This window comes from Colius striatus, chromosome 15, assembly GCF_028858725.1.
Source record: "Colius striatus isolate bColStr4 chromosome 15, bColStr4.1.hap1, whole genome shotgun sequence".
Lineage (NCBI taxonomy): Eukaryota > Metazoa > Chordata > Aves > Coliiformes > Coliidae > Colius > Colius striatus.
In genome coordinates, this window is record NC_084773.1 from 17,862,629 (window position 1) to 17,877,370 (window position 14,742).

General features: G+C 42.5%; 1 protein-coding gene across 10 annotated transcripts in view; it reads right to left on the reverse strand.

Annotated features, from left to right (window-relative positions):
- Positions 1 to 14,742, reverse strand: part of FOXP1 (forkhead box P1) — a 410,233-nt gene that overhangs the window by 63,204 nt on the left and 332,287 nt on the right. For 8 of the 10 annotated variants that reach the window (XM_062008073.1, XM_062008068.1, XM_062008069.1 and 5 more), the window contains 3 exons: positions 12,658 to 12,795; positions 11,498 to 11,587; positions 5,868 to 6,027 (listed from right to left, as the gene is read on the reverse strand). In XM_062008073.1, coding sequence (XP_061864057.1) covers positions 5,868 to 6,027; positions 11,498 to 11,587; positions 12,658 to 12,795 — 388 coding nt within the window. The remainder of the gene's footprint in view (positions 1 to 5,867; positions 6,028 to 11,497; positions 11,588 to 12,657; positions 12,796 to 14,742) is intronic. The other 2 variants (XM_062008078.1, XM_062008074.1) reach the window with 1 other exon arrangement.

Sequence of the window (14,742 nt, forward strand, 5' to 3'; positions counted from 1 at the left end):
TTGCCTGGGTGACACCTGTGATACCTACGTAATGCAATATTCAGAGCATGGGGCAGGAGGATGCACACAGCATAACACCCACCTCAAACACCCTGGTAATGATTATGGTTTTTTGCCATTTTTTAGACCACAGAGCCCACTGCCAGAGCCTCTCCTTGGGCAGAAACACCCCGAGCTCACAGCAAGGCTGACAGCAAAGCTGCCAAGGGCTACTCTGCACTCAGAAGGAGAAATTCCATTTCTTTTTTCCCCTCTTTTTTTCCTTTTTTTTTAAGGAGTCTGAGTACTTTCTAACCTGTTTTCACAAGAAAGGAAGGTCTTAGGAAAAAAAAAACCCCTCAGCTTTATTATGACAACACAAACCACAATATGACTAATTTTGTGCTTAAGTTTTAAATGATGACAAATAGCTTTGTTATTAAATACAGTTTTTATTAATCACTTTTAGACATAAATTATGAATTCATATTGTCTTCCTGAAATGCTTTTCAAATTTTAACAGTCAAATTGATTATACTATGATTATTTCATTAACACACCTATCTTTCTCATTAATTTTGGTTTCTCGAACTGCTCACTTAATTGATGGATGTGTCTACTGAAAAACTGTGTAACTTTCTATACAAGTAACACTGTTATTACTGTCATTTCTTAGATCGATGCTAATGAGCCATTCAAAAGTAAAATGAAAACATAAAATAAGCTTCAAGAAATAACAACAAAATCCATCCCAAATGGACGCCGGAGTTGGGACACAGCATTGGAGAAATAAGGCAAATGAAAACTTTGCAAACTCCAGTGGGCCAAAGCGAATGCTGGAAGATGAGCCACGCTGACACGGGCTCACTCTGAGATCATGCTTGTGGAGAAAGCTGCTGGCTGTGACATGATCAAACAAGTCAAGTTGCTCTCCCTCAAGACTACTTAAGAGGCCATTCGGAGAAGGCCATGGGAAAAAATTAGCAGTAGAGACGCATCACTTAAAAAATCTGGGCGGGAGTGGGTGGGGGGGGGGGGGGGGTAGATGGGTGCAGAAAGAGGAAAAAAGTCAGTGTCTTTGTGCTTTTAAAGAGGTTTCTCATCATTGTGCTTCCAGATCATCATTTGGATGACTGTTCATTGTTTCACCATATTGTAGCGCTGGAGCTATCCTAAGGAAACCTGCCATTTTCTGAGTGTATAGCAGCAGCTCACACAGGCATGTACCTCACCAATCCTAAGGTATTGAAATAAAAGCAAAAAAAAAAAGAGAGAGAGAAGGAAAAAAAGGCAGTATGCATTATATTCATTTGAAACACATAATAAAAAATGCCAAGGTCTAAATTTAATTTATTTTTGTCATTTAGAATACAATGGATAGATAATCATCTCAACGTGATCAGCCAAACATCTTTACTTTGCTAAACTGTTAAAGATTTTAATTATGCTAGCTTTGGAGAGCACTGGTCTAATGAGGCGATAGACTCCAGAGAATCTAAGTGGTTAAGAACTGTGAAATGAGTCTGATAGGATTTTTTTATATTCACCGTGGATCGTTTGCATATCAAAGAGGAGTAAATTATTGCACGACAGACCAATAACCTTCCCCGCCTTTCCCAGAGTAGCATTAACAAAAACAGTTGGTCTCTGGTAAGGGTTCACTACAAAAAAACCCGCTAAAATCCTTAAGAGTCTGCAATTAATATATATTACGAAAGAGGCTTCAATTTATACATTAAGTGATCAGATCATATTCTTAAGACACATCCGTTTCTCCAAAGCCACGTCATTTTCCTTTCATCACACCTGAACGCCAATTATATTTTGATGGATTTTGTCCCAAATGAGCATTTAGTTATTAGACATATTCAATTATTACTTGTCCCCTGAAATTAAACCTCTGAGCAAATTAAACAAAGAAAAAGGTCAGTACACAAGCCTGTGTCCTGTTTTGCTGTATCGAGGCTATTATTTTCAAACACCTTGCGAAGTGACAGTGTGGGATGTATTTTTAGCCAACATGCTTGACAGGACTGTCTTCGCACTAACAATTACCTGTGAGCACGGCTGACCCTTACACCACTGTTTACTCAATTGAAACAATAGTGAATAGACTTGTCTGTTGATGATAACATATTGATATGAGACCATATGAGTCGACACCTATTTTTATTTTCCAGAATAAGCAAATAGGGAAAGAATAACTGGCTTCTTTTTTTTCTTCCTTTTTTTTTTTTGCCACTACCCCCTTATCTGAATTTCTGCAGGTTTTTAATTAGAGACAGGCTAGTATGCACTCTCCTCTCCCTTTCTTTCCTCCTGGTCACTTCAACATCGACTAATGCTTTATCCCAAGGAAAAGTCTGCAAGTATTACAGCCATTAAAATATATACACACACATAATATTTACACCTCACTATAGATCCTATAAAAGTCAAGGGGGTTGGTGACTCCTATTAGCACTAACGACCGTTAATGCTCACATTGAAGGAAAAGTAAAATACATCCAGTTGTGTGGGGAAAAAAGAAATGCTAGAGATAAGGAGGATTTCAGGATGGGTGACATAAATTTAAAGAGTTAACTGTGATGTCATGTAGGTCTGCATAGAACCCATTGCTTAAAAAATACTACATCACTTGATTAATAATTTTTTTTAAGTCTTTCTTCTCCAAATCTAGTTCTTTTAGAGTAATTCTGGAGAGAATCCCTAACTAGCCTGTCAAACTGGGCAGCTGAAAGGTATGCTCATTACTCATCCAGCAGAATGGTTAAATAAAATAATAGAACAAATGGTAAAAGCAAGTCAAATAGATCCAGGAACACTTGCAATAAATTATGTAATTTACCATTTAACAGTTTCATTTGAAGAGCGAGAGCTCAGTTTTAAGCCAGATTCCCAGAACTGCGCTGCAATTACCCGCCATCACTGCTGCCGAGGCTGCAACTTCGGACGGACTGGTAACAGGACTGAGACCTGCAACTGCCAAACCTACGGGAGCAATCAGGCACCCAGATGTCTCAGTCCTATTATTTTCCCTCGCTGGTGATCTGAAGTGTGATTTGCCGTTTCATTCTGCAGACAGGAGAGATCTACCTCTCGCCACTCAGAACACTGCTGAAACAGGGTTTATTTTTAAATTGCTCCTATGTACAGATGTAAAATTTAGATTACAGATGACTCTAAATACAGCGCAGCAAAGACTGCACAAATGTAACAATAAAGGATGTGCTGTTTTGTGTAAGACAACAGGCGAGCGCTAAAAACTAAAATGAAACTAAAATACAGCTTTAAACAATGTGTTACTTCTAAAAGCACTTAAAAAACCTCACTTTTGAAGCAGCTTTCCCTCCCTGGAAAAAACAGAATTTGCCTCATTCCTGCAAACTGTTCTGAAAACAAAGGAGCGTGATGTATGTCATTTTTTTTCCTCAAATAAGAAGTGTCCATTACCAATTATTTTAAACTATAGCCCTGGCTCTTCATTGCATTTTTCAGGACAACTAGTCCCCTTCATTATGAAACAAAATGTAGGCACAGGTTTAAAAAATGTATGTTGTGGGGACAGTTGACAGATTACTGCTCACGGAACTCAATTTCCCAACCCCAGGTATCACCGGCTCAAAGACAAACAGAGTTGCTCAACCTCTTTGTGTCCTTGTACCTCCATACCCAGGTGACCATGTTCAAGCAAGCAGAAAGTTGATTTAAACCTCATAATGACATCAGTTTTAAGCCATCGTCTCGCTGATACAAAAAAATCAAGTATCTCGTGCTGTACTGCAACCTGCCTGAACTCTCAGGTTCCTCCTTCCTCCGGCTCCAGCTGCCCCCCACGCTCGCAGCTCATTTCCCTGCAAGAACCAGCCCTTTCTGCTTATGTTTATGTGGTCTCTGGCGTGCAAGTCGGCACCCCTTAGGTTTTAAATGCACTTCTTTACGAGGACTAATAGTTACAGTACCCTGCTAACCATATCAATCAATGCCACCACTGCTGAATTACCTACTGGTGTCTCCGATGTGTTACCGCACAGATTACACTTCATGCATCACCACATTCATTTCTTTCACATTACACATGAGCGTGTCTTGTCACTGCCCAATTGCCCTCCTTTGGACAGCTTAACTGATGTACTATACAATGAGCCTCACTGAGCCAACTTAATAGTATAGGAGCTGTGGGAAAAATGAGGAAGGTTGAAGCTTGAGTCCAGTGGGTGTGGGAACAGCCTGGGATGCTTCCGACAATAAATCTGGAGCGTAATTAACGCGCCTTACCACATTCTGCAAGTGTAAGTGGCATTTCATCTATGTGCCCTTTTTCCTGGACTTGTTTCATGCCCTCTCCCCATCACACTGGGCATCAACAGCGCCTGCAACCACCACCACTCCAGGCCTGATCCTGCAGCTCCCAGGCAGGCACCACCTCCTGCCCACCAGTCTCCAACTCAAGCACAGGACCAGACTAGACCACGTGTCCAGCTGAATTGAGTCTCGCAGAGGGAGGTGTCAGCTCCCCAAAAGCTTAGCCTCTCAAAACAGGAGCTAGAAATACCTTTGTGGGTCTGGCAAAAATAAGCCTAAATAAACCACATCAGCCACAGGGCAAAGCAGACTCCACTCCCCATTTTTGTCTCCCTTTATCCATGTAAGTTAATGTTCACCAGCCACCTCGCTCTCCTTTTTGCAGCTATGCACAGACTAAATAGAAGGGTGAAGAACACAAGCAATTTTGTCCCATCCCCCCCATTTAACTGAATAGACATGAATGTAAACTCATTATATGATTTAGCAACTAGGAGCAGGCCTAAGGCAGCTTTGAAGAGCCTGAATCATTCAACTTGAGCTGATTCAACTTGTTGAGGTGGATGTTTAAATTTATTACGGGGCAAGGGAAGGAAAAGACATGATTATTCAGAAATGCCAGCATCATGGTTGAAAGACCTGGTCCTCTCTGAGCTGTGCCAACTTCAAACAGCTTGCCTTAATCACTGCAGTCAGAGCTCAGGCAAGTCTGTTAATATGTCCCAAGGCTTGCAGACAAACGTAGTTTAAAATATATCAATAAAACCAAGCCAAAGTGCAAAAGAGAAAGTAAAACACCCAGGTTACAATCAGTGTCAAAAGTATTGTGATTTAAAGTAGTTATTGCTTTCAGCATGTCAGTATCTTAAAAAAACCCCGAATAGTTAAGCAGTAAGTTCTTGCAGAGTGCAGGACTGAATAAAAGAGGATCTAACTGCCAATATCATCAAAATTAAACAAAATTCATCCCGATTTGCCTCATTGTGGAAAGAGAAATGAAGTTATGATGCACACAGGTAGTGAAACGAAGGCCACGTAAAGAGGTGCTGAGAGGAGATACCATCACCTCTCCCCCTCAGGTGTTCCAAAGGGCAATCACATTTCTACAGTTTGGCAGTGTGCAGATGTGAGCTGCCCTGAGCTCGGCTCCTCGCCAGACTGCAACCAGAAAGCACCCAAATAACACATTTAAATCAGGAAAAGCTGCTCTCACACTAGCCTTAGCACTCAGGAATCAATTAAGGTGCCTCCTGTGAAGGACTTCAAGCCCAGACTGAGTACAACCAGCAGCTTCAAATCCACTAGACTGGCTATAGCTGTGCAAATTGAATCTGAACTCCAAACCACCTGCCTCCAGCTAGCCACAGCAATCCATGATTTCAGTACTGCACTTCTCAAAAAGTATCTTTATGATGTCCACTCTGTCTGTCAGGTTTTTTCTGTGCTTATTATTTTATGAGGCTACAAGAGCTCTCCCTCCCTCTCTTAGCGACTGACAGTTCTCTGTGTGTGTGTCTGTGTGCGCGCGCATGTATGCCATCATTTTGCTGGATGGCTGGCAGCTCCCAAACCTCCTCACCTACCTTGTGCAAGGGGTTGCAAAGGCAGAGTAGGTTGGCCAGGCTGGATTGTTAGCAGCCCCTGACGCTGCAAAGACAGGAGGTGCTGCTGTTGCAACTGCTGCATCTGTAAGAGTTGCTGCTGAAAGGCCAACTGCTGCGTAGCCACCTGCTGCTGCTGGGGCTGGAAAAGAAAAAAATAGTTAAAAAACACGCATATTTGTCAATACAGAGCAAAGCACGAGCAGAGGGCTTCCAGGGCTCGTCTCAATACACTTTAAGTTCTGATGGCAGCCACCTGGTATCCAGGCAAGCTGGTGAGCCCACCACCCCATACTAAAGACCCCAAAGAACATCTAAGTGCTAGAGCCAACCATGGGGCTGCACTGGATGATTCCCATCTCCAGTGCTTACTTTCATTTCACCCAAGTCCTTCCTGCTACCCCAGTTAAAAACGTATGGAGCACTACTTGGCCCACACTACCCATCACCCTGGTCCACGTGGTCGTGTTTTATCCCAGAAGTGGCTGCATTTCAGTGGTAAAGCAAACACTGCTGGCAGCTGTTAGAAGTCCTGGGTAATTCTTCAAGGCAAAGAACAAGTATAACACGAGAATCACATCACACAATCACATCACACTTAAGACATAATGAAAAACAACCCTGCACTGTGCTCTGTTTGCTCATGCAAGGCTTGTCTCAACTATTAAGGCAATACAACTGGTTTAATTTACGGTATTTTTATACTTACTCCCTCTTATTCATCCATCAAGCCCCACAATACTTTCTGTTCTGTTCAGAATTACTCTGTGCTGTATTTAAGGCTGCTACTTCTGCACTTTGAAATTTTTAATTATTCTCGCTAGAAAGAAGATGGAGCTGCTTTACTCCACAGGGACGTGAACCTTGAACCTTCGAGGTGTAAAAGAACATGTTGCTTTTCTCACTGCTGTACCCGGAGAAGCTTTTAACTACTCTGTTTATCACTTCTGACATAAATAAATGAGAAAAAATCAGACCTTTGAAGAAGAAAAACTTCATCTAATATTGTTAATTAGCCATGACAAACGATGAAATAACATTGTAAATCTTTCATAGAAACAGCCACTAGATTTTAATTACACACATTCATAATTTAGCAAACAACATCTTACTTGAATGTGAGTGTTTAATATGTACAGTACTCCAGGCTTCAGAGTCCTTAATTTTGTTCAGTTAAGGAAGCCTCTAGGTTTTGCTTCCATGCTCATCTTGTATTTTATTTGCTTTGTTCTTTAAAATCCATGAAAGGCTTTGCATTTTGATAAATATCTTTTTATTTATTGTACAATGACAGGAGGAAAACTTTTGTTGTGTAAAACATCAATACATCATGCCAGTGTTTAGCAGTTCCTTGTGCTAGCCAAAAAAAATTAATGTAGATTTCCTTAGTAATTATCTGAGTGATAGAAAGATAATACAGTGCAGTAGTACAATAAATAGAAGGAAATTATCTAATATCCCTAATCTGCTAGGAATCATATCAAGGTGGAGGTCTTATACACGTTATGGCTAACAATTACGGAAAGAAAATTAACTCTTACAAAACTGCATACTTTTACAAACAAACCCCAGCCAGATCCCGAGCTTTCTGTCACCCTTCCTTGACACCAAGCCAGAGGATCCCTGGCCCAGTTCCTTACTGGTGCTAAGCAGGGAAAAAACCCACCAGAGCTGTGGGAGCAGGACTGACAGCCAGCAGTTTGGCCCCCACCTTCTTCTACTACCGTGGCCCATCTGTGGCAACCAACTGTACATTCACAGCTGAACTGACAGTCCATCAGTCTATCTTATCTGTAAGTAAGTTGATTTATCTTATCTCCAAAGAAAATCTAGGACTTCAAGAACACAGTTAAACAAATACGTGTTTAGATCCTGTGAAGCTCAGAGAGCTTTCATTTCATTGCAACAGCTTGCTGAGACAGATCCAGTTGTTGCAACTATTTGCATCAGCGCTAGATGCATGCAAGATCCAGCAACAGTTATATTGAGTTAAAATGTTTGCCTCTATAAATATTCATTTTCTAAACGCATATACTATATATATATATATATATACACACACACATATATATAAATAAATGCTATTACACAAAAATGTAGTTACAGTGACTTGTTTTACCTATTTGCCATCCAAGTGTAAACTTAAGCATGGTTCTGTTGTGGAGGTTTATTTAAAAAGGAACTTTTATATGAATTGACTGATGCCCGTGTGGTTGTCTTCTCAGCTATCCTAAGAAAAGCTCTTGAATGCTCTCTACTTTGAAAAGCCAGGATATAAAAGTATACAAGGCCCATTGTCCAAGAAAGAATTTAAAAGCAAGACACGTTGCCAAACTGTGCTCCCCACCCAGTTACCAAACACAGGATACAAGGCAGTTTGTTTACTTCTCACAATTGAATGCATACAAAAAAGGTCTCAGTGCAGTCCTGTTGTCAGGTCAGTAGTCAGCGTTAAAATGCTGAAATATCCTGATAAAACTTGCATTTTTGATCCCCTCCCTAAAGCTTCTGTCAAAGGTCTGTTTTCCTTTCTTAGGTTACTCCCTCCTGCCTAACATAAACTGTCACAACTGCCCGAGGACAAACGGGTTTTTTGGAAAAACACATGCTCAGTCCAGCACCAGGACACCGCTGGGACCCTCCTGCGGCTCTGAAGCCCCCCCTGCCTCAGGGATATCCGACCTTGAGGGGCAGAGGCAGCCCCATGGGCAGAGGGCTGAGATCTCACTCCAGTTCCTCCTGCTCCCAAGTACTGTGCAGTGCTTACCCTCCGCTATGCCACTCAGCCCTGGAGTAAAACCCACCAGAAACCTTACAGGGGTCTGTCTGTTATCCTGCTTGGGGGTTAGATCCCTTTTACCAGTTGGGCTTGGGATATGTGTTGTGTTTTGCTTCTTTCACGACAGCACAATAGGACAAGGCACAAGCAAAATGACTTGGGGGATGCAGAACATGGATACACTTGTTCCATCTGTCAAGGTACAAACTCGGCCCTCGTTAGCATGGCAGCCGCCGGTCCTCACTGCGGCCCCAGTCACCATAGGGCCCAGCCATGGGTTTGAGCACGAGAGGGAGTAAAGGCAGAAAAGAAAGAAAAAAGAAAGACCACCACTTGCCTACTAATTTAGGCAGAATAATCTCCTCGAGGTAGGAAAAAGGGGGCTGAACAAACCCGCGGGATGCAACGCATCGTCAAAACAGGCCTCTACTAAAACCAGCAGCAAAAATAGCCAGTCCGGACCCTAGAAAAAGCTGGAGAGACTTGGGCCCCTTGTTCTCTTAACAGCTACCCTGTTAAAATGCTCTTCTTGAAACAGGAAGGAGTCCTTTCTTATTGTTGCTTTCGGTAGTGTAATATCAGAAGTGTGACCACAGTAAATCAGTGTGTTAGATATTGAAATGCCATCACATTGTCTAACTTCCCTTCTCGTCTTCTTTAACACAAAGTATTTTTTTTCTTTAAGCTCCAAGCCCTCATCTTTGTGTCTGAGATGCTCTCCTGTCTGACAACAACAATTTAGAAGAGTTAACTTTTATCGTTCATTCTGCTGTGTAACTTTCCCCTTCAAATTTCTTTATCTGCCCTCTGAGCTCATCTGAACTTTCATGTTCTCCCAGCATGCAGGCTTGCATTCAAAACTATGTCTAATAGACCAAATAAGAGGTTAATAAGAAGTGGCAACAGAAAGAAAAAATACAATCCCTGGTAACTGATAAGAATGACAGTGGCAGCCCTTTATTGTTTGTCTTCAAATATAGAGTTAAAGATCTTTAAAAAACTAAATTTTGACGCCTTTGAAAAGAAAGAAGCACAAAATAACAACAGGGGGTTATTGCCTGCCAGCCACAGGGGAGAAGCTCCATAATTCTTATTCTCCCTTTTGAAGGCTGTTAGAAATCTGATTCAAAAAAGCAACAGCAGAAGGAGAAAGCCTCTTGAGGCTATCGCCATTTCCTGTGATCATGCATAATGCGTTTCAAAAGTGGGTTTTTACCAATTCTGTTGATCAATTGCACCTCCTTCATATTCCCTCTTTTTTCTGCTGTGTTTACATCTGATGTGACTCAATGACAAGCGCTGTCTGAGACTGTGAAACAGACCTGTCATGTTGATTTATGGGCGCATCAAACCACGACTTGTCCAAACTGAAGCTCGCAGTTCATTAATTAGAGAGTTGTGACTTTGAAGTCAGCTTTCAGACTGTGGTTTTTAACATTTGGCTTAATTTATATGCTCTTGAATGTGGATCTCTAAGGAAAAAACTGAAATTCCCTTCTTGTCTTTGAACTTCTTTTGACCGCACAATAATCATTTCTTTGTCCAGAGTGATGCCTGCATCCCAGAGTCATTAACGCGCATTGAACTGCCACTGATGAGTAAGCCCTACTGAATTAGAAAAACAGCCAGCAAAACAAAGCTGAGAGCATTCTGCACAGTGATATCTCACAATTACATGCCTTCCCTCCCTGTGCCATTTCCATTTTAATTACTGTTAGTCCTTTAGATTTACATTTTAGACACTTTTTAATCTGTTCCCTTTTTATTATAGTGGCGCCCGTAAGCGCGCTATGGTTAAGGTTGTGTCAGCGTTTCCATTATAAACCCCCCTATTTTCAGGGGTTTATAACTCAGCTGGAAAAATTCACTCCGGGTTGAAACTTGGCACAGGTGGCACGATTTGCCCAAATTTCAGGAGGGGTGGGGGCAGGGGGAAAAGGTCCAGAAATCGGTGCGTGCTTCGAGCAGCACCACTGGTAAAGTGACACCCAAGCGCTGCTGCTACTGCAGGACATCACGCAGCGTCTCCTGCCAAGAGGCAGCTTTCTAGGGTCTACCAAAGCCAGCAGTGATGTCAGGTTAAATATGGAAATCTGCAACTCGTTGTGACTAGAGAGGTGAACTCAGCGCCTCAAAAAGAAACACGATTGCAGCAAAGTTAAATTGAAGCATACCAAAATGAACACACAAAAGTTCAGGAGCTGATAGGAGTTTTCAAAGGGAAGTGTATTTAAAGGAGATGCAGAAACTACCCTGGTTCCTGCCACAGACCATTGTAGCATCACTGAGGTCTCCTGCCCCCACATCACAGATGGGCAATGTTCCTGTGCTACCTCTGCCTCTCACATCTCCCTCCTCGGTGTCACCACCAACGCTCTTCCAGTGCCATCCCTCCTGCTATGTCCGTGCTGTGAGGAACATACAACCACAACCTCTCTGGTTGGGAACTGCAAGCCCAAACTCAACGTCTCCTGTCATTTTGCCCTCTTTAGAGAGGACAGCACCATATCTGGGCCTGCTGCCTTGCCCCCTCCCCTTTACAACATAACTAACTTCCAAAAGCACTCTCCCAAGATACAAGTCTAGATGCTTGCTCCAGTACTCATAGCGAACATCAAGGCATGGTCTCCTGCTATAAAATATGTGGCAGCAAGCAAATGGAAAGCACAGGAAAATACAGGCGAAAACAGGACAATAACTCTAAATCTGAAAGCTGAGACCCGATAGAGTCAGTTCAGTTGTGCAATCATTTATAAGATGAATGACAGTTTAATAGCCACTAGACAGTCCCTGGGGATCTGTGGTTTGAAAGTAAAACGGGTATTGTCTGTACCTCTTTAGGCTGTTTTCCAGCATGTTGTTGCTGTAAAAGTTGAAGCTGCAACTGTTCCTGTTGTTTCTTATAAAACTCTTGAAGCTGCTGCTACAAAGAAAAGGAAAGACGGTAAGTAACAAAGTGGAGAGCCAATTCAGTGTCCCTTTTGGTGTAACACACAAACTGTGATTTGAAAAATAGCATCCTTTTATCTGTAATGGTCTGACCTTTAGTTTGAAACTCAACAATAAATTCAGTGCACACTGACTATTCTTGGCATTATCGTTTGAAAAGTAATCTCCAAAATGAACTGATGAAAAACATACCATTTTCTACACAAACTAATTAAAATAAGGCAAGGAATGACCTTTGATTGTAACAACAAAGCCAGAATGCCCTTGCTGAGAGAGCCTGGTGAATCTCTGTTGTGAAACACACATGCTTTCTAAATGATAGGGTTTGACTATATGAAGTGTGGTTCAATACATGCATAGACATCCTGGGTAATACTCTTCTCCTCCCCACTCTCCAGATGCTGGCCGTGCAGGCAGGAGGGAGCCTGCTGAGCCAGGCTGGGCTGGATGCTGACACCCACCGGGGACTCGTGAGCCCCCTGCCATGTAGTACCCTATGGTAACCCAGCCTCGGGGCTTGCCGGTGGCCAACTCTCAGCTGGAAAAGGACCATGGGCTGTGAGAAACACTGACACACTGCATGGTGTACGTTGGCTGAAGTCAAACAGATTAAGGCCTGCAATCCTCTTCACTTTTATTGCTACCATTTCCAAAGTCCTTTATGGTTCCAGATGGACATAACGAGGTCTAAAATGGGAAGTGCCGCCCTGCTACCTTGTTTATTCCAATTAGTCAGTGCACATTGTGCTTTCTGGGGGATGCAGGCAAAAGCAACACAGACATCTGCCGAAGTCCTGACACTTAAAAATGCATCTGTATTATTTAGCTGATCTTGGAAACACTCCTAGCACTGCTCCCTGGATTTGTTTCCAGTAGCTATTTCTAGAATTAAAAACAAAAGAGCAGTCAGTTCATCTCAGAGCACGGCTGCCTTGAGGTACAGACCCGAGACACGGGCAGTTTCTTTCCCCGGGAACATCTCTGGAGGCAAAGCCCTCTGGTATCTGCACAGGCCATCCGAGCAGCTGTTAAGGAAACAATTACCTGTTGAAGCATGAGTGCCTGCTGCTGTTGGAGCAGGACTTGGAGTTGCTGGGGAGTTAGCACTTGTTGCTGGAGGATCTGCTGCATTTGCTGGGGAGTGATCACTTGAGGTGTCATCATAGCCACTGACACTGGAACCTGAAAGGCGAAAGGAAAGCAAAGAGGGGGTCAGAGTGCATCGCTCGCCACAGCCCCTCCACATCACCCACCAGCCCCATGCTGGAACAGCCCATGCCTGGTGTTGGCCAGACAGTCCGTGGGGCCCACGGCAGCAGGCACAGAGGTATTGCGACCACATTTTCCCAGTGACTAAATTCCCCCTTTTGCAAAACATTATAGTGATGGGAATTCTTTAAAAGCAAGCAGTAAAACCTGTTCAGATTTATTTATTTTTCAGGAAAGCATGGACTGGGTCCTTTCCCTCGCAGAAAGCTCTTGCTTTCTGCACAGAAACCCAGCAGCCGAGTATCCCGCACTGATGGGATCTAGACCCTATTACGACAGGTTTTTAAGAAAATTGAAGGAAGGCTCAGTGATGTGAATAACAGCACTAGACTCCGATGCAATTTTAACAGAAAGGCCCTACCACGATGTCTTTACCATTCCATATTCACCCAGCATACAGATGTCTTCAATTCTTTCATATTATGTGAGATACCATTAAAAGCCGCTTTCCATGACATTTCAGTGACAAACAGCTACAGTGATGAACTTGATAGCATTTCATATTTGCAACTGTTAACACGTTTCTGCACGGGCATCTTTGCAAGGAACCTGTACACTGTATCTGAAAGGATGATGTCTTGTTCAGATAAAACACTGACATTAAAATGACAGGCTGTCTTGGCCAAGGTTACACAAATTGTATTCAAGCGGATACCTAATGACAATGCTATGAATTCTGCAAGCTTTCTAGAATGTAATTTAGCTATTCAAAATAATCACTACACTTGTGTTTAATTTGCAGACTACATGAGAACCATTTTGTCAGTCCTAGTAACACAAGAAGACTATTTCCGTAGAAACCCACCCCTCTAACCCTCCACCCCAAAAATGGAAAAGAACAAGAAGAGGGGGGGGGAAAAAAAAACAATAGAGGAAAAGACAAAACCCATATGAGTTTTAACAGTAATATTTAAGTATCTTACTTTTCTATAGTTTCAAATCAAATACGTGACAGCACAGAACTAAAAGCAGTAAAGGATATACTTTGCTAAAAAAGATCTCCTGTCAGCTCATGTATTACAATAAAAGGTAATAATATGTTTAGCACTTTTTCTGTGCACCACTTTTATAAAAAAATCAGCAGACAATAGCTGATCAGAAGATAAAGGAGTTAAAAAAAATCCTCCAGTGTAGCAGTAAGCAAGAGAGAAATGCAGTATTAATTTTGTGTAACATAATGTCTTAATATGCAGTTTATCTTGACTTTTTCACATGATTTGTCCTGTCATTTGCATAGCAAGCTCTCATTCCTAATTTCACAGTCATTATGCACTGATGTCCTGATTTCTCAGCATCACTAATTTTGATGAACTAAAAATGGTTCCTGAAGGTCAGACGCACGTACACTGCACATCTCCCGGTGTTGTTGTGTACATGTTGTGTGCCAGGGCCAGACACTGCCTCGAAAACATTCGTGTGAGCAAAGCCCAGCAAAGGCTCGCTTGCCTCCGACATCCCATTAACACCAACGCAGCCAGGTCTGTGCATTCCCCGTGGTACGGCACGTTACCACAGACCTAACGTGGTCCAGGCAAATGGAGGGTTAATTACAGGGTCAAGGACCAGTCCCACTGAAGGCAGCAGCCATTCTCCCATGGCTGTGTCCATGGGAAAGTCAGTGGCTGGCCACCATAACAGGCCACAGCCACACCACGCAGGACCGGCTCCAGGGACATGGAGTCAGAGGGATGGCTAATCCCATCAATTCAGAATATCTTAATCCATAGCCTTTTAAAAACTTTTCTGGGAGTAGACAATTATTTCATTAAATACTGCCGTCACTATCTTCACCCTGAAGCATGACTCACCTTCATTATTCTCATCCCCACAGAAGTTTACTTTACCCTCGGGTTTGTACTA